General features: G+C 39.9%; 1 protein-coding gene across 1 annotated transcript in view; it reads right to left on the bottom strand.

The window, feature by feature from the left end:
* The window catches only part of DYNC1LI1 (dynein cytoplasmic 1 light intermediate chain 1), a 50,233-nt gene extending 30,883 nt beyond the window's left edge, over positions 1-19,350 (bottom strand). The window contains exons 1-2 of the mRNA XM_027583173.2: positions 19,056-19,350; positions 18,799-18,872 (exon numbers count right to left, since the gene is read on the bottom strand). Of these exons, the coding sequence (XP_027438974.1) occupies positions 18,799-18,872; positions 19,056-19,201 (220 nt within the window). The 5' untranslated portion in view covers positions 19,202-19,350. The remainder of the gene's footprint in view (positions 1-18,798; positions 18,873-19,055) is intronic.
* Between the last annotated feature and the right edge of the window lie 1,834 nt (positions 19,351-21,184).

Below are 21,184 nucleotides of genomic sequence, written 5' to 3'. Positions count from 1 at the left end.
TTCAGTGCTCATCATGATAAATGTGTATGCTTAATCCCCTTCATCTATTTCACCCATCTGCCCCACTTTCCCCTCTGGTAATCACCCATTTCTCCTCTATAGTTAAGAACCTGTTTCTTGGTTTGTCTCCCCCTTGTTTTTTCCCTTTGCTTGTTTGGTTTCTTAAATTCCACATAGGAATGAAATCGTATGGTATTTGTCTTTCTCTGACTGACTTTGCTGAGCATTATACTCTCTAGCTCCATCCATGTTGTTGCAAATGGCAAGATTTCATTCTTTTATGGCTGAATAATATTCCATTGTATATATATACCACATCTTCTTTATCCATTCATCTATCGATGGGCACTTGGGCTGCTTCCATAGTTTGGCTATTATAAATAACGCTGCGATAAACACACGGATGTCTGTTTTCCTTTGAATGAGTGCTTTTGTATTTTTGGGTAAATACCCAGTAGTGTGATTACTGGACGGTAAGGTAGTTCCATTTTTAACTTTGTGAGGAACCTCCATACTGTTTTCCACAGTGGCTGCGCCAGTTTACATTCCCACCAACAGTGCCGGAGGGCTCCTTTTTCTCCACATCCTTGCCAACACTTGTTGTTTCTTGTGTTGTTGATTTTAGCCATCCTAACAGGTGAGAGGTGATAGCTCATTCTAGTTTTCATTTGCATTTCCCTGATGATCAGTCATGTGTCTGGCCATTTGTAAGTCTTCTTTGGAGAAATGTCTGTTTATGTCCTCTGGCTTTTTTTTTTTTTTTGGTCTTCTGCCCACTTTTCAATTGGAGTATTATTATTATTTTTATTTTTTGGGGGGTGTTGAGTTGTATCAGGTCTTTATATATTTTGGATACTAACCCTTTACCAGATATGTCATATGCAAATATCTTCTCCCATTCAGTAGGTTACCTTTTAGTTTTGTTGATTATTTCCTTGACTGTGCAGAAGCTTTTTATTTTGAGGTGGTCCCAAAGTTTATTTTTGCTTTTACTTCCCTTGCATTAGGAAATAAATCTAGAAAAATGTTGCTACGGCTGATGTCAGAGACATTATTGCCTGTCTTCTCTTCTAGGATATTATGGTTTCAGGTCTCACATTTAGGTCTTTAATCCATTTTGAGTTTATTTTGGTGTATGGTGTTAAGAAAGTGGTCCAGTTTCATCCTTTTGCATGTTGCTTCCCAGTTTTCCCAACACCATTTGTTGAAGAGACTGTCATATTCCTTCCTGCTTTGTCAAAATTAATTGACTATATAGTTGTAGGTTTATTTCTGGGTATCCCATTCTATTCCATTGATCTTTGTGTCTATTTTTGTGCCAGTACCATACTGTCTTGATTACTACAGCTTTGTAATATAACTTAAGTCTGGAATTGTGATACCTCCAGTGTTGTTTTTCTTTTTCAAGATTGCTTTGGCTATTCAGGGTCTTTTGTGGTTCCATACAAATTTTAGGATGATTTATTCCAGTTCTGTGAAAAATGCTGTTGGTATTACAAAGATGCAGTCTTGTTCTGTTACACACAACTTCTAATCACATTATTTGTTAGACTATTTTCTTCTCTTTTTATGTCTTTAGGCACTCTTTTGGCCTCTGCCTGGTTCTCTTCTCACTATACAAACATTCTCCTCAAAAGTGAACATACACTAAATTCGTATCACACACCAATCCATTCCCCATCCTGCAGCTGAGTGATGTTCCTGCAACAATCTCCTCATGCCACTTCTCCTTCTTAAGACCCTTCGGAATATTCTAGTTAATGATATACAAACGCTGAAGTATTTAGAGTCAAGTAAACTAGTATCAGCAACTTACTTCTAATGCATAAAAAAAGGGGTGGAACAGTGAACTGCTTATGTGATAAAGCAAATACAGTTAAGTTAAATGGTAGAATCTAGGTTTGGGTATATGAATGTTCACTGTAAAATTCCTTTAACATGTTTGGAAGTTTCATAAGATGTCAGGAAAAACCCTCAGGGTCTTCCTGTTCCTCTCGCCATGAAGTGCAAACTATAAAGCCCAATGTTCCTTACAAAAACCACCTTATTTTTCTGCCCCTCTCCCACCATGTCCCACAACCCACGTGCTAGGCTCCAGCCATTCACAACGTCTTGCAGAGCATTAGAGAGGGTGGTCTCTCCCAACTCTGAATCTTCACACATGCTACCATTTCTTTCTGGAATATTTCTTCCCCTCCCCTCACATGTGGGAGAACCGCAGCTTATCCTGGTCTCAGTTTAGTTTGCTCTAGAAAGCTTTCTTTGCCTCCTTAAGTCTGGTTAAGCACACTCTCTCATACTCCCAACAACACACTGCACACTTAAAGACACTTCAGTGCAGTGTGTCAGCTCATTTATGGGTTTCCTTCAGCAGAATGTCTTCCTTCATTCAGCAAATATTCTTGGGGCAAGTTGTCTTAACAGTAAGCAGGATATAAAGTCCTTGCTTTTAAGGTACTTAGAGATAAGAAATTACCCTATTCTTAACAGACACTGTCCCTGCTTGCTCAACAAAAACAGAAACCATGTTGTCTTAGTCTTTTTGGGCTATTATAACAAAACACGATAGGCTAGATGGCTTTTAAACACCAGAATTTAATTCTCACAGTTCTGGAGACTGGGAAGTTCAAGATGAAGGCATTGGCAGATCTGACGTCTAATGAGGGCTTGTTTCAGGATCAGAAACAGCTGTCTGCTCACTGTGTCCTCACATGGCAGAAGAGGTGAGAGAGCTCTCTGTTGTCTCTTTTGTAAGAGCCCAATCCCGTTCATGAGGTCTCCGTCCTCATGATCTAATCATCTACAAAAGACCACACGTCCTAATGCCATCACTGTGGGGTAGGATTTAAACATTCTAATTTGGGGGTGCCTGGGTGGCTCAGTTCGTTAAGCGACTGCCTTCGGCTCAGGTCATGGTCCTGGAGTCCCGGGATCAAGTCCCACATCGGGCTCCCCGCTCGGCAGGGAGTCTGCTTCTCCCTCTGACCCTCTTCCCTCTCGTGCTCTCTATCTCTCATTCTCTCTCTCAAATAAATAAACAAAATCTTAAAAAAATAGTAAGATAAACATACTAATTTGGGAGGTACACATTCACCCTACAGTGCCCATGCTATAGTCAGAAGATCCTTTACCAATGTTCATTACCTCTTAATCACAACTACAGTCTCTATTTTCGTAACTATACCTCATCTGTAATCACTTGTCCTGGGCCTTTCCCCAGAATCTACTAAAATAGATTAAAATCCATTCATATCTATAAAACCCAAATGGCTACCTCTCATCAATAACAGATCAATTAATTGTATAAGCTCGTAATACATACCTCTTTCACTAAACTTAGAAAAGATGGACTGAGTTGTCAGTACTCAGCTCCCTGCCACAGCCAAGATTAATATGTTTGACAATATTAAAAAGTCCATCATGAACCCCTTCTCTTTATTCAATTATGCAATTAGAAGGATTAAAAAGTATTAAAATGCAGGATACCCTATATTTGGCATTGACAGACATTTAAAAACCATCTTTACTGGCCAAACCATTCAAGAAACAGAAGTCACTAAATTCCAAATTATTTTTGGAAAACAAAACAGAACCTAATAATTTGAAAACTAAAATAAAAGAAAAATAGCTATATACATACTTAATTCTAAGCAATTAATATATCTTTAAAGTGGCAAGCAGGGCAATGGGGCTTATGTGGTTTCAAACCCAAAGTAATCTATAGATTCAATGCAATCCCTATCAAAATTCCAGTGGCATTTTTCACAGAAATAAAACAAACAATCCTAAAATGTGTATAGAACCATAGAAGACTCTGGATACGTAAAAGCAAACTTGAGAAAGAAGAACAAAGCTGGAGGCATCATGCTCCCTGATTTCAAATTCTATTACAAGTTACAGTCATTAAAAAAGTATGGTATTGGCATAAAAACAGACACATATATCAATGGAACAGAAGAGAGAGCCCAAAAATAAACCCAAGCATATATGGTCAATTAATTAATACAAAGGAGCCAAAAATATACAATAGGTAAAGGACAGTCTCCTCAATAAATGTTGGGAAAATAAGACAGCCATATGCAAAATGAAACTAGACCACTATCTTACACCACACACAGAAATTAATTCAAAATGGACTGAAAACTTGAACATAAGATCTGAAATCATAAAGCTCCTGAAGTAAACACAGGTGGTAAGCTCCTTGACATAGGTCTTGGCAATGATTTTTTAAAATCTGACTCCAAAAGCAAAAGCAACAAAAGCAAAAATAAATTAAGTGCGACTACGGCACACTAAAAAGCTTCTGTACATGGGAAACCATCAACAAAATAAAAAGGCAAACTAGTGAATGGAAGAAAATATTTGCAAATCATTATATCCGATAAGGAGTTAAAATGCAGAATACATAAAAAATTCATACAATTCAACTAGCAAGAAACCAAACAATACAATTAAAAAATGGGTAGAAGATATGAACAGACATTTCTCCAAAGACACACAGATGCCCAACAGGCACATGAAAAGATGCTCAACATCACTAATCATTAGGGAAATGCAAATCAAAACCACTATGAAATATCACCTCACATCTGTTAGAATGGCTAGTATCAAAAAGACAAGAAAAAACAAACGTTGGAGAGGATATGGAGAAAAGGGAACCTCTGTGCCCTGTTGGTAGGAGTCTAAACTGGTGCAGCCATTGATGAAAACAGTATAAGGTTTCCCCAAAAATTAAAAATTTTGATCATATTTTGACCATATGATCCAGCAACTCCATTTTTTGGCTAACTGATTCAAAGAAAATGAAAACACTAACTTGAAAAGATACATGTACCCTCATGTTCATTGCAGCATTATTTATAAAAGGCCAGATAAGAAAACAACCTAAGTGTCCACTGATGAATGGATAAAGATGACGTTAGATACACACTGTTCAGCCATAAGAATGAATGAAATCTTGCCGTTTGTGACAACATAGATGGACTTTGAGGGTACTATGCTAAGTGAAATTAGTCAAAGACAAATGCAGTATGATCTCTCTTATGTGTGGAATCTAAAAAAAAAAAACCTTCCAAGCTTATAGATCCAATAGAGAACAGATTAGTGATTGCAGGGATGGGAGGATGGGTGAAGGCTGTCAAAAAGTAAAATTAAAAAAAAGAAAGTATTCAATGCCAAATACATAAATAAAAGGAGCAAAGACAACCCCCCATAGAAATATAGGAATATTTGGGTGACTTTTATGACACTAAGGGGCATTACAACACATCAATCAATGATACAAACTATTAAAATCACATAAACACTTCTCAGAATCACTTAGAGTGAGATCTTAAAATTCTCCTATGTTATCAAAACCACAAAGAACCATGGAGAGCATGGAGAAAAATAAACAAACAAAATAAAAACCATCTCTAATGACCAAACCACTCAGGAAACAAAAATCACCAAATTCCAAGTTATTTTTGGAAAAAACACAGAGCCTAATGGTTTGAGCAGTAATATAAAAGAAAAATAACTCTAGATATACTTCATTCTATACAATTAATAGAGCTTTAAAGTGGCAAATAAGGCAATGAGGCCTGTGTGGCTTCAAAAAATGTTGGAAGAATTCATCTACCTGTCATGTATAAACTGTACAAAAGCTTTATCTTCGGTTCCTCGGCCTTCAGCTGGCAGTGAAACAGACATACTAGCTTTAAGTATGCCAGCCAAATAGTTAATGATCTGTAAACATACATTTACACAAGTACTGAGAGCTCCTGTTGAAACAGACTAAGATGAAAGCCCTTATATAAAGAACCCTTTAATGATGATGCTAAAGTTATTCTCTAAATATTTTATCTAAGTTTTCATTTTATATTAGATTTTCTTAAAGAGGGCATATTTTACAGATGTTTTTATTTTTAAATAATTTTTTACTGTTATGTTAATCACCATACATTACATCATTAGTTTTTGATGTAGTGTTCCATGATTCATTGTTTGTGCGTAACACCCAGTGCTCCACGCAGAATGTGCCCTCTTTAATACCCATCACCAGGCTAACCCATCCCCCCCACCCCCCTCCCCTCTAGAACCCTCAGTTTGTTTTTCAGAGTCCATTGTCTCTAATGGTTCGTCTCCCCCTCTGACTTATTCCCCTTCATTCTTCCCCTCCTGCTATCTTCTTTTTTTTTCTTAACATACATTGCATTATTTGTTTCAGAAGTACAGGTCCGTGATTGAACAGTCTTGTACAATTCACAGTGCTCACCATAGCACATACCCTCCCCAATGTCTATCACCCAGCCACCCCATCCCTCCCACCCCCCACCACTCCAGCAACCCTCAGTTTGTTTCCTGAGATTAAGAATTCCTCATATCAGTAAGATCATATGATACATGTCTTTCTCTGATTGAGTTATTTCACTCAGCATAACACCCTCCAGTTCCATCCACGTCGTTGCAAATGGCAAGATCTCATTCCTTTTGATGGCTGCATAATATTCCATTGTGTATATATACCACTTCTTCTTTATCCATTCATCCGTCGATGGACATCTTGGCTCTTTCCACAGTTTGGCTATCGTGGACATTGCTGCTATAAACATTGGGGTGCACGTACCCCTTCGGGTCCCTACATTTGTATCTTTGGGGTAAATACCCAGTAGTGCAATTGCTGGATCGTATGGTAGCTCTATTTTCAACTGTTTGAGGAACCTCCAATACTGTTTTCCAGAGTGGCTGCACCAGCTTGCATTCCCACCAACAGTGTAGGAGGGTTCCCCTTTCTCCACAACCCCGCCAACATCTGTCGTTTCCTGACTTGTTAATTTTAGCCATTCTGACTGGTGTGAGGTGGTATCTCATTGAGGTTTTGATTTGGATTTCCCTGATGCCGAGCGATGTTGAGCACTTTTTCATGTGTCTGTTGGCCATTTGGATGTCTTCTTTGGAAAAATATCTGTTCATGTCTTCTGCCCATTTCTTGATTGGATTATTTGTTCTTTGGGTGTTGAGTTTGATAAGTTCTTCATAGATTTTGGATACTAGCCCTTGATCTGATATGTCATTTGCAAATATTTTCTCCCATTCTGTCGGTTGTCTTTTGGTTTTGTGGACTGTTTCTTTGGCTGTGCAAAAGCTTTTTATCTTGATGAGGTCCCAATAGTTCATTTTTGTCCTGGCTTCCCTTGCCTTTGGTGATGTTTCTAGGAAGAAGTTGCTGTGGCTGAGGTTGAAGAGGTTGCTGCCTGTGTTCTCATTTAGGATTTGGATGGAATCCTGTCTCACGTTTAGGTCTTTCAACCATTTGGAGTCTATTTTTGTGTGTGGTGTAAGGAAATGGTCCAGTTTCATTCTTCTGCATGTGGCTGTCCAATTTTCCCAACACCATTTGTTGAAGAGAGTGTCTTTTTTCCATTGGACATTCTTTCCTGCTTTGTCAAAGATGAGTTGACTATAGAGTTGAGGGTCCATTTCTGGGCTCTCTATTCTGCTCCATTGATCTATGTGTCTGTTTTTGTGCCAGTACCATACTGTCTTGATGATGACAGCCCTTTGTAATAGAGCTGGAAGTCTGGAATTGTGATGCCGCCAGCTTTGCTTTTCTTTTTCAATATTCCTCTGGCTATTCGGGGTCTCTTCTGGTTCCATAACAAATTTTAGGATTATTTGTTCCATTTCTTTGAAAAAGGTGGATGGTATTTTGATGGGGATTGCATTGAATGTGTAGATTGCTCTAGGTAGCACTGACATCTTCACAATGTTTGTTCTTCCAATCCATGAGCACGGAACGTTTTTCCATTTCTTTGTGTCTTCTTCAATTTCTTTCATATAGTTTTCTGAGTACAGATCCTTTGCCTCTTTGGTTAAATTTATTCCTAGGTATCTTATGGTTTTGGGTGCAATTGTAAATGGGATCGACTCCTTGATTTGTCTCTCTTCTGTCTTGTTGTTGGTGTATAGGAATGCCACTGATTTCTGTGCATTGATTTTATATCCTGCTACTTGACTGAATTCCTGTATGAGTTCTAGCAGTTTTGGGGTGGAGTCTTTTGGGTTTTCCACATACAGTATCATATCATCTGCAAAGAGTGAGAGTTTGACTTCCTCTTTGCCGATTTGGATGCCTTTGATTTCTTTTTGTTGTCTGATTGCTGTGGCTAGGACTTCTAATACTATGTTGAATAGCAGTGGTGAGAGTGGACATCCCTGCCGCGTTCCTGACCTTTGAGAATGATATTCGCTGTAGGTTTTTCACAGATGGTTTTTATGATATTGAGGTATGTACCCTCTCTCCCTATACTCTGAAGAGTTTTGATCAAGAAAGGATGCTGTACTTTGTCAAATGCTTTTTCTGCATCTATTGAGAGGATCATATGATTCCTGTTCTTTCTTTTGTTAATGTATTGTATCATGTTGATTGATTTGCAGATGTTGAACCAGCCTTGCAGCCCAGGGATAAATCCCACTTGGTCATGGTGAATAATCCTTTTAATGTACTGTTGGATCCTATTGGCTAGTATTTTGGTGAGAATTTTTGCATCCATGTTCATCAAGGATATTGGTCTGTAATTCTCCTTTTTGATGGGGTCTTTGGTTTTGGGATCAAGGTAATGGTGGCCTCACAAAATGAATTTGGAAGTTTTCCTTCCATTTCTATTTTTTGGAACAGTTTCAGGAGAACAGGTATTAATTCTTCTTTAAATGTCTGATAGAATTCCCCTGGGAAGCCATCTGGCCCTGGGCTTTTGTTTGTTGGGAGATTTTTGATGACTGCTTCAATTTTCTTAGTGGCTATAGGTCTGTTCAGGTTTTCTATTTCTTCCTGGTTCAATTTTGGTAGTTGATAGATCTCTAGGAATGCACCCATTTCTTCCAGGTTATCTAATTTGCTGGCATAGAGTTGCTCATAATATGTTCTTATAATTGTTTGTATTTCTTTGGTGTTGGTTGTGATCTCTCCTCTTTCATTCATGATTTTGTTGATTTGGGTCATTTCTCTTTTCTTTTTGATAAGTCTGGCCAGGGGTTTATCAATCTGGTTAATTCTTTCAAAGAACCAGCTCCTAGTTTCGTTGATCTGTTCTACTGTTCTTTTGGGCTTCTAGTTCATTGATTTCTGCTCTGATCTTTACTATTTCTCTTCTCCTGCTGGGTTTAGGCTTTATTTGCTGTTCTTTCTCTAGCTCCTTTAGGTGTAGGGTTAGGTTGTGTATTTGAGACCTTTCTTGTTTCTTGAGAAAGGCTTGTATTGGTATATACTTTCCTCTCGGGACTGCCTTTGCTGTATCCTAAAGATTTTGAACAGTGTGTTTTCATTTTCATTGGTTTCCGTGAATTTTTTTAATTCTTCTTTAATTTCCTGGTTGACCCATTCATTCTTTAGTAGTACAGATGTTTTTAAAACAAACTGAAATATTTCATTAGATCAAATTATATTCTAATAGGGCTATTTTCATGTCCTCATCCAGGTGCCCAGAAACTTTTTATGTAAAAGGACTAAATAGTTAAATATTTTAGGTTTTGCAGTTCACATAAGGTCTCTGTCACATATTCATCTTTGATTTTTTTTAACCCCCAAATCTTTAAAAATATAAACAAACCAACCCCATTCTTGGCTTGCTGGCCATACAAAAATAGTCTACAGGCCAAACCCTCTTGGTGGATGGACCAAAGGAGGAAAGACTTGTTGATCAGATTATAGTGAAACTCCTCACAGCAAATAAGTCTGTATTCCAAAGTATTTGTCTGAGTGCTGTTCAAATAAGTCACTCTCTGTAAGCCAAGTATAAGATCCATGCACTTAAAAGAACTTCAGTTTTATTTTAATTTTTTTAAAGATTTTATTTTTAAGTAATCTCTACATCTAATGTGGGACTCGAACCTACAACCCCGAGATCAAGAGTTGCATGCTCTACCAACTGAGCCAGCCAGGTGCCCCAAAAGAACTTCAGTTTTAGCATAAAGCAGATAATAACCATCAATTCTTACTTCTTTTCAGCTCAAATTTGAAAACAAAACTGATTACAAAACAAAAGTTTCTGTAAATTCCACCAAAATAATAGAAGGGTAAAGGTGTGCTCATGATACAGTTTTATCATCCCAACAGATCTCTAATTCAACACCACAGGTAATGTCCATAAACTTTACGTGATAATTTAATTAAAAGATTCAGAAATAGGAAGATTCAGAAGATGTGATTTCTAACTGTAACAATATCACAATTAGTTGTGTAAACCTGGAAAGTCAAGTATTTCCATTTGCTCCCCATCTTCTAAGTAGAGGGGGGTAAAAGCAGACAAAATTTATGGTGATGGACTTAAAGTTCTATGACTATTATCAATTCATTATTTCTTGGTCAGTGATACACCAGAAGTAAAATTCTTTTATAAGACATCAACAGTGTTTTAAAAATGTAACATAAAAACAAGAATCACAGGCGCCTGGGTGGCTCAGTCAGTTAAGCGTCTACCTTTGGGTCATGTCATGATCCCAGGGTCCTGGGATTGAGCCCCGCATCAGGCTCCCTGCTCAGCTGGGAGCCTGCTTCTCCCTCTCCTCCCTGCTTGGGCTCTCTCTCACTGTCTCTGCTCTCTCTCTCTCTCCCAAATAAATAAATAAAATCTTAAAAAAAAAAGACAAAAAAACAAAAACGTAAAACGTGAAAACGAGCAGTCAGGGGCGCATGGGTGGCTCAGTCGGTTAAACAGCTGCCTTTGGCTCAGGTCATAATCCCAGGGTCCTGGGATCGAGCCCTGCGTTGGGCTCCCTGCTCAGCAGGAAGTCTGCTTCTGCCTCTCCCTCTGCCTGCCACTCTGCCTATCTGTGCTCACTCTCTCTGTCTCTGTCAAATAAATAAATAAAATCTTGAAAAAAAAAAAAAGAAAATGAGCAGTCAAAGCAAAACACTTAAGTACTCATAATATATTAGTAATAGCTATCTTGAACACTTCCAGTGTATGCCACTGTTAGAAGTGTTTTACAAACATTATCTCCTATAATCCACATGATAATCCTAAAAGGTAAACAGTATAGTCTGAAAGATTAAGCAATTTGCTAAAGAAGGGTCAGGATTAGAATCCAGCAAGGCTCCTAAACACTATAGACATTGCCATTGTACTTGGAGCAGCTTCTAATCTTCACTTGAGATAAACAGGGATGACAAAAGGTAAAATTAAGCTGTACTCTGCCTCCCTTTTCTCCCAGGTTCCTCTCCTGCTGTGGTGGAAGGCTGAGACACTGTGCTCTTCTTGCTTTGCACAGATTTGTGTGCCTGATACCTCCTTTCTGTGTAGAGCTTTGATTCACATCTCCACAGCTATATTGGATACATTATGGCCTACAGCATCATGATAATCAGAATAGAAAGAATTCTAGTCTTCCATGTTCCTTCTTTATCCAAGTGAGATACCAGCATTGTTAAGTTGACATTTTTTATTTGGCCTGACATGATATAAAATAACTTAACATTTTATCTGAAAGCTCTGGTGACAACGAGCCATGAGGGGTCTTCACTGGAACTCCTTTTGGGCTCATACCTGCTATGTGGCCTTCCATAGGTTATCTGGATGACCCAGGCAGGGTGGGGGCTTTTGGTTTGCTCCCCATCTCACAAAGAGCATCTCCTCCCTTGCCTCAGCTGGCAAGAACAGGGAGAGGCTGTTAATCAGCTGCAGCATCTGCACCCCGTGGTTCTAAGTAAACATGTATGCATGGCTGTTAAGACTAGATCCCTCTAGTATGTCAAGGAGTACCTGTATAGTGGAAAGTTAGACAAACTCAATTTTGAATCCCAGTTCAGCTGTGTAACCTGGGGCTCAAAACCCTCTTCTGTAAAAGAGTGAACATACTATATAATAAAGCAGAACCCCCAAGCAACACGCATAACACATGATGTTCCCATCCCATCTGTTGGCCAAAGCTCTACCTTTGAATATCATCATTCAGTAATCCACATTAAAAAACAGAATTTATCCTTTATCATTTCCTTCACTCTCGCAGACTGACTAGACATGAACTGAAAACCACTGAGTTTAATTAAAGATTTATCATAGCCAGTAAATGCTAATCCCAATGGTTATTAACAGTTCCTATGCTCCAGTAGGTCAAAGTTACACTAAAGTAACAGTTTTTAATCAACAAATACGGTATATATTCTACAGTTCAACTGCCTTTAAATTAGGATGCTGATTTTTAACCTATCTACCAGACAGGTAAAGATTAAAGTGAATAATCCTTAGTGTTAGTAATGGTGCTAGGTAAACAAGTACTCTCACATACTGATGGTAGGAATGTAAAATGGCACAACTTTCCTAAAAGACTGTTTGGTAATATATAGAAAGACCCTAAAGATACATACTTTTGATCCAGCCATTCAACTTACAGGAATTTATCCCGAAGATAATATTGGGCAAATGGAAAATTAAATACAACAATAATCTGTCTACCCATTGATTATAATTATGGCATAATTATATATATTATTCAGTCACTAAAAGGGAGGAACCCATATCTACTGTCATGAAAAAAAAAAAAAAAAACAAAACCCTACCCTGATGAATTTTAAAAAAAAATCTGATTTCAAAATAGTATATAAGGTATGAGCCTATTTGTTTAAAAAACAAATACAGGGACACCTGGGTGGCTTAGTCAGTTAAGCATCTGCCTTTGGCTCACGTCATGATCCCAGGGTCCTGGGATCGAGTCCCACATCAGGCTCCTTGCTGAGAGCTTCTCCCTCTGCCTACCTCTCCCCCTGCTTGTGCTCACTCTCTGACAAATAAATAAAATCTTAAAAAAAAAAAAGCCCAGACCTCAAAAAAACAAACAGAGACATATACAAAAAATGAACACTGGTATCTCTAGGTGGTGGGATCATGTGTTATTTTCATTTTCTTATCTTCATAATATTTTCTCTCACTTTGACAAGAAACATGTACTAATTTACAATTTAAAATAGTGACTTCCAATTTTGAGAGGAAAGTGCTTTAAGACATAATTTCTTTTAGTTCTTTTAATCCCAGTAAGTATGAAAGAATCTCAGTTAACAGATCAGGAGGTTGTAATTCATCCACAATCCCACAGCTTCAAATGGTAGGAAGGGCTGACTCCCAGACTTGGTGCCTGTAGGTAAGGATCCCACCACACCTGAGCTGCCCTGGCCTTTATCCACTAGTTTTTTAGCTACTGCCAACATGCTCCCTTAGTCTGCAGCCCACAGTGTTCTCCTCCCCATCTTACTTAGCAAAATTTTACTCAGATACCACCTTTTCTGCAAAATCTTATGTGATCTATTTAGCAATTATTTCATACTGACATATTTGATTTTACTACTTTGAGTCTTTTCCCACAGGAGTTTATAAGCGCCTAGAGGGCAGGGACAGAATCCTATTTACTTCTGGTTTCCACAGATGATTCAGCAAAGCATTTTATGCACAGCATGTTCTAATAAATGTTTGATGAACAAATGAATAAAGAGATAATCTGTGAAGTCTTTTTAACAGTTACTCCCTGATTTTATAAGTAAAAGAAGGTCCAAAAAGATTGGTCCATGGTCACTCACTTACTGAGTCCTTTCTTTTTCCTAACTCAAGCTGTGCCCTTGTTCACTCATGCTTGAGCTCTCTCTCAGCACTGCAAGAAATATATGAACTCCTCTTAATACCACTTAAATCTATACTCAGACTATACCTCTAGCTGGAATAACAATGATACTTTAAGTAAAAGCTCCTCATCATTCATTCAGCATTTATTTACTGAGCCCCTATTATGCACCAAGCATCATACTCCATTAGCCAGAAAACTATTAACTGGCATCTGTGCTTATTGGTAAAACTGATGTCCATAATACCCTAAAGGGTCCACAAACCAGCACACAAATCTGGTCTGCTGCCTGTTTTTGTAAATAAAGCTTTGTTAAACAATGCCATACCCATTCATCTAGGTATTGTCTATGGCTGTTTGGGAGCTACAAGGGGAGAGCTGAGTATTTACAACAGAGACCATATAGCTCACCAAGCCTAAATTATTTACTATCTGGCCCTTTACATAATAGGTCACTGACCAATATATAATACCAATATGTCACTGGAGTCTCAAAACACTACACATGATATCTTTTTAATAGTGGCAACACCTATCATGCAGTAAATAATTTTGTTATTCTTTGAAAATTACCAATCCAATATCAACCATATCCATATCCAATATGTGGTAACATTCTATTCCTTGCAGCATATTCCCATAACCAATCATTTCAGAAAACAGCATTAACATACTTCAACTGATAAAAACTAGTGTTTTCCAGAAGTCATGAAACCTTGATAATCTTTAATCCCACCTAGCTCCTCACAAGTTAACAGTTTGAGTGAACAGTCTCATTATTTTCAAAATCCGTCCTCACATAGAAGTTAATTCTGTGAACAGATCTCTAGTTCCACTATATATCTAGTTTTCCTATGTATCTTGAGGTTTCCTACCAATAATTCAAGCATAATAGAAGCTAGTTTTATTCCTGAATAAAAAAGACTGTTTCAAACCTACTTCCCGAAGATGCTCAGCATTTTGTGGGGTTTTGCTGGCTGTACACAATCCTGGACTAGTGCCTTCAGGGAAAAATATAGACTCTAGATTTCTTCCCTGGGTAGAATCAAACAGCCCACATCTACAAGGAAATACTTTATTTCAGTCCAACTGCAATATGTCCTCAAAATACCTCTTTAAAAATATTTTATAACCCACAACTTTAGAATTTAAACAAAGTAAAGAATGTGGGATCAGACAGGACTTCAGAGATCACTAAATCCAAATATCCTAATTTACAGATGAGAAAGATGAGGCTTACATGATATACCAAAGGGCCAACTAGTTTTCATTAATTTATGCTGGCCTCAAATCAGAAAGTTATATTGATGTTCTATTTATAAGCCAAGCAGTGTGCTGGGGTCCAAGATTATATATGAGTCTTAGTAAATAATGAATTCATTTAATCTAAATCAGTGAGATTTTTTGCAATGAAACAGACACATCAGGAGAATCAGATAAAATTCCTTAATATAAACTGTTAAACACCTTACTTTTCCTATAAAGAGAGCTCTCTTTTCCTTTAGGGATACAGTCCAGTGTATATGTTAAGTATACTGGCTCTGGAGGTAGGCTACACATTTTAGACTCCTGATGTTGACTCTTTCTGGCCATATAACCCTACAGCAATTTACTTAACAGCTCTGTGTTTGTTTCCTAATCTTTAAGGGGATAATCAAATTCTGTAAACAATCGTTTCACTGCTGGTACATGTAAGTGCTCTATAAATGTTAGGTGCTATTATTTTCCTTAGGGAGTTTTCTTTTTTTTTTTTTTAAGATTTTTTATTTATTTATTTGAGAGAGAGAATGAGAGAGAGTACATGAGACGGGGGAAGGTCAGAGGGAGAAGCAGACTCCCCGCTGAGCAGGGAGCCCAATGTGGGACTCAATCCCGGGACTCCAGGATCATGACCTGAGCCGAAGGCAGTCGCTTAACCGAGCCACCCAGGCGCCCTTAGGGAGTTTTCTTAACAAAACAGAAGAAAGTAACCAAGATATGGAGAAAGTGCCCTTTAAAAAGCAGTTATTAGGGGCGCCTGGGTGGCTCAGTCGGTTAAGCGGCTGCCTTCGGCTCGGGTCATGGTCCCAGGGTCCTGGGATTGAGCCCGGCTTCGGGCTCCCTGCTCGGCGAGAACCCTGCTTCTCCCTCTCCCTCTGCCTGCCTCTCTGCCTACTTGTTCTCTCTCTGTATCTCTCTGCCAAATAAATAAATAAAATCTTAAAAAAAAGCAGCTATTAAAATATAATTACGATCACTGTTTACTACAGTTAATAAAACATAAAGGGTAAAGAGGAAAAAATAGTTCTTCAAAGGGCAATTTGTAAGTTAAATCCTACTTAAAATACGTGCACGAGAAGTTTTACCTTTAATATTAAAAACAAACTTTACTGAAGTCCATTTTCAAAATCTTTCAAGAAAGAAAATGGTTAAGCACTAATGTCACAGTGTTTCTGGATTTCACTACAGGTCAGGCCTAGGTATATTAAATGACTGCTTAAACACGAGTGCCATGGCCACAGTGGTGTCCCTCAATAAGCTGCATCCTAGAATCCAACAAATATTTGGATTTTACTTTAAAATAATTACTAGTATTTTTACTCAAAGATAGCCTTTTTAAAAAGTTACGCAGTAGGAAGAATACGTGGTACTCTCTCCCTTGCAAGGGACGTACATCAAGTTGGAAAGCCAAGCCAGAGTGATGGAACATAGGATCTTAATAGCTGTGTGACCTTGGAAAACTCACTTATCAGGTCTTTAAAATTCATTATCTCATCTATAAATTGGTACTAACATCTATCTCTCAGATTTGGAGATGATGAAAGAAGGGGGGCAGCAGAGGAGATAAACTAAGATTTATATGAAAATGCTTTGAGAATGGGTCATACACATGTATACATTACTGCTCCTCATCCTCTTCTCCCATAGGCAGTGGGAGGGGAGGCCATGCAGCAAGCTAAGGTTAAACTGCAATCTGTGTGGGGGTACATAAGCAAGCCTTGGTCATTGTTCCTATTTTAGGTTTTTTCTGGAAATGTAAAACCTTATTACAGTCTCAGATTTTGTTTTTAAATACAGGACTCCAGAGATCAACCTTAATTCATGAAGACACATTAAGGCCAAGCATCCTCCTGCTTAGCACCCTCAAACTCGTAACAAAGAAAACCACAATACCTATTTATGTATTTCTTCCCTCCACCAGCACAGACTGAATGCTGCCATAACATGTGATGGTAAAATGTCTTTAAGAAATCTTTAGAGATATTTTAAAAAATTAATCCTATTTATGTAATCAGTATAAAAATCTGTTCTTCCAAAGCTGAAAAGGACTTTGATGAAAATCCCAGTAGTACTCAAAGAAAAATTTTAAATTTCAAGCTTGTATCACTTGATACTAGATGGAGCCTTACAAACTATTAAGCTCATAAAGGAGGAAATTTAATCCATTCTAAGATTGGAAGGATAGAAGTGTCTGGGGCCTCTAAGTACACTCAGTCACATACACTGATCCAGTGTCAAAAGCAGGTTAAAAAAAGGGTTAAAAGAAAAGCATGGTGCAACCTCAGCACATCAGGGACATCAAAAATGAACAAAACTGTCACTTTTGTTTCACTACAAACAGAACCATCTAAGTAATATCTAATGCACAGAAATAACTGGAGGAACTTACAAAATGAAAACAAAGTTCAGGAATCTTAACCTTATAATGGCATTATTTGAAGTCTTTTTTAGAGTCATTAAAAAATAATCCGCTTCAATGAGGTCACATTAAGTCCATTTTAGTTTAACAATTAATAGTAATTTGTTTAAATTAGTAAACTTAAAACATTTTCTGGGGTTTTTTTCTTTTTTTTTTTTTTTGCATTTGGATCCTAATCCATCTCTGCCCTATAAATATCACTTATGTGGACACTAATTCAATTTTCAAAAAAAAGAGAATTCTAATAAAACATTTTCTAATTCAGTTAAGAGAAATCCATCACAAAAAGTCACCATGCTGTTATCACTTTACAGGCATTATCTCATCAGTCCTCCCCATAACTCTACGAGGGAAGCATTATTATTTCTATAATATCCACTTTGAAGATGAAGAAACTAAGGTTTATAAATATCAAGGAACTTGTTTAAGATCATAGGGCCGTGACTGAACCCAGGTTAATATGCAGTAGGGACTTTTAGTCACATTAAAAATGAGGTAAAAACTAATTTCTCAACGAGCTCCACGTAATAAAGATCAAGAATCCTGTATATTCTAGATTGGCAACAATTTATAAAAATAAGTAATTTGTCTCTATCTAAACATTTTTATTAAAAGCAGACCCTGTCATGTAGCATTTGACTTCGTTTCCTTTTCCTGTTTTTATATGTACATAAAAATAGGCTTGAGACACCAATACCAAAGTTTTAAAATTTAACCATCATTTTACAAGCAAACGTCAATATCTCGCATTTAAAGAATATGAAAGAAATGTCTTCTGTAACTGACTCAGGAGCTAAGCCTGCAAAAATGTGAATCTGTGATTTATTCTCCCTCCATGTCCAATACGCCCACCCTCAAATCAGTAAAGAAATATACCTAACTTCCAGAGAGCAGAGGAGCTACTGAACAGAATTGAGACATTAGACCATTTCTCCTTATTACAATCATTTGGCTGAAGGGACTGGACTAGTAAGGTGTTCTACTGTCCTTTACAAATTTCAGAATTATAAGTGACAGTTAAAAAGGCATTTGCAACAGGAGTCCATTGTACCCGAAAAAGCTGAATCAAATAAGAACATTTGTCACGATTACCCGGTCTCAATTTCTAGCTTCTCTGTCAATTATACAAAGAATCAGCTATTAAATATTAATGGCATGCCATTTGCACTGGAGTTCTTGCAAAGAGCCTCCTGCTAGCAATTTTTGTTATGAAAGAAAAACCGTCCTTTTTTTCTAGGTAAAACTCAAGCCTCTAGAATTCCTCAGATGGGCTACCGCATTTTGTCCTTCCCATGGGAGACTGTCAGGGCCACCTCCACATCCTGGGGAGAAAGAGCTCTGGGGAAGGCGGGTCCCCACAGGTACCGGGGCCGGGGTCCCCGTTCCTCTTCTTCCCCAGCTGTCAGCGACAGGTTCGGCGGCGGGGCGGGGCCGGGCCCGGCTGTCCGCACAAAGCGAGCGGGCGGGCGGACCCTGACCGGGACCGGAGTGGGGGCCGAGCGGGGCGGAGCGAGGCAGGGGACACTTACCCAGCAGCAGTACGTTCTTCCCCGCGGGGAGCTTGGAGCGCGAGCGGGTGGAGACCTCGCTGAGGATGCAGGACCTAGCGGGGAGCAAAGGCGCACGCTGAGGCGGGGGACCGGGGCCCCACCGCGGGAGGGACCGACCCGGCCTCGGCGCGCTTGGGCGGGGGCTGCCGAGAACGTAGTGGCCTCGGCAAGGGATCCCGAGGTGTCCGCAGGGCCGGGAGTGTCAGCGGGGACCCAGGGAAGGGTGGGGTCGTTACCAAAGGTTCTGCCCGTCCTCGTCGTCTCCCGCTGCGGCGCCGCCGTTGCCCGATGTTAGCTCGTTAGCCAAGGGGCCCCCTGTGTAAGTCGAGGCTAATCCCGGCGGAGAGGAACCGAAGGAGCCAACTCGCCCCACAGCCGCCATCTTGGTCGGGAATCACACCACTCCCCGCAAAGCTGAATGAGCGAGGCGGCAGCGGCGACGGCGACGGCGGCGGCGGCGGCGGCGGCGGGAACCCGGATATGGAGCATTCGGTACACGGGAGCGGGGCGTGGTCTGCGGGGGCGGAGCCGCGGGCTCTGAGGGGACTGACGGAACGAGGGAGGACGCACCGCGCGTGCGCTGCTGTCGCCCGCGCGTAAGGAATGCGCGTGCGCGGGCAGCCCCGCAGGCGGATGTGCTGCGTCCCTGGTCCTACCGTATTCAGTTTGAGGAGTCTCCTGCCGCCCCACCCGCAGCCCTGGGCTGCAGCAGAGCGGGTTGGTGTGCGTCAGGTGAGCAGTGCTCCCTCCCACTCTTCATTCGGGTCTACAAACGCCGCAATCGGCGTGGAATTCCTGAACTCTCGTTGCCGTCCCACCCCCCGTAACCCCATTCAGGCTGAGCGGCCGCGGTCCCCCGCCTACCCCGGCACTTCACCCGCGCCAAGATGGAAATGGGCCGCCCCGCTGCAAAAGAGGCTTTGTGCAGCTCAAGTCCGGAGTGTTACTGGGGTCCCGGGATCTCTGGGCTCTCTACTTTGCATTCTCACGAGGCGCCCTGTTCCTCAGTCTTGGCCCCACATCTGAAGCAGGTTCCCCCGGACCCTAAGTAGCTGCGTGACAGAAAAAGTATTGACGGGGCTTGCTTTAATAATAGCCTCGGTGTTTTCGTATGAGATGCCCCGCGTGAGATTTGACAAGACCCACTAGGTGAGTCATCCATACATCCGTTTATTCAGCACTTACTATGGCGGGCACAGTTGGCACTGGGCATACACAAATGGAAAAGAACCTAAAGTAGCCCGAAAATAACTCTCTTTCTATCAAAACTTGATTGGTTAAATTGATTTGAATGTCTGAGCCCCACCTCCAGAAAGAGTTGATGGTTTTTGTTTTGTTTTTGTTTTTTTTAGATTTTATTTATTTGACAGCACAAGCAGGAGAAGCAGCAGACGGAGAGGGAGAAGCAGGCTCCCCATTAAGCAGGGAGTCCGATGCGGGGCTGGATCCCAGGACCCTGGGATCATGACCTGAGCTGAAGGCAGATGCTTGACCGTTGGAGCCACCCAGGCGCCCCAAGAGTTTATGGTTTTAAGGCTTGTCCTAGTGCATCTTGTCAGAGCCTTTGCTTAAAATAATGTGTCCCTTTGTACATTATTGCTGTCGTATTTGAAGATCACTTGCTAATATGTGATCTGATCATTGCTATTAGGCTAGTGAGAAAATCTGTAGCTAAAGACTGTGTTTTTTTTACAGGTTAACAGTGCAGGTAGAAGCCTAGAAGGCTTCGGAGGCTGGCAAATCTGAGTTGAGATTCAGCTCTATCAGCAACCATAGACCATTTCCTTAACCTTTCCCCAGTCTCGGTTTCCTTATCTGTAAGGTGGGGATAAAAGGACCCAGAATTTTTATGGAGATTAATGGGACGAGTGGTGTAAAATGGCTTAGAACAGTGACTGACAAATCCTGAGTGCTTGATACACGTTTATTTTTAATGACTAATGTTTTCCTTTACCGTTCAAACCATTCATGTCTGACCAACCCCTGGAATTGATAGGCCTAATGAATTCCTGCAGCTAAAACTCTTCATTTTTTGTTAGTTTGTTTATATGGTTAGGAAAGGAACCAGAACCTAGTGTTGGGATCCCAGGCTTTCTTTGGTGACATGCAGGACGGGGACTTCTGGGGGAACCTGGGTGTTTAAGTCACTGCTATAAAGGAGAGCTGTTTACTGCCCTGGGCCCCCCTCTGAGAGTTGATTCACTCTGTACTTTACTCCCTCAGTCATCTTTTCTTGTCAGAGCATTGTTTTCCCCAATTTTGTTTGTATACAGAGTTAGTTCCATATCACATTTACTTAACCTGGGAAGTATTAACTTTATAATGGTGTCAGGCTTCTAATGCCCCATGACTTTTAGATGACCAA

This window comes from Zalophus californianus, chromosome 1 (assembly GCF_009762305.2).
Source record: "Zalophus californianus isolate mZalCal1 chromosome 1, mZalCal1.pri.v2, whole genome shotgun sequence".
In the NCBI taxonomy this organism is placed as follows: Eukaryota; Metazoa; Chordata; class Mammalia; order Carnivora; family Otariidae; genus Zalophus; species Zalophus californianus.
Note: the sequence above shows the minus strand (reverse complement) of the source record. Positions and strands in the feature narration are given on the sequence as shown.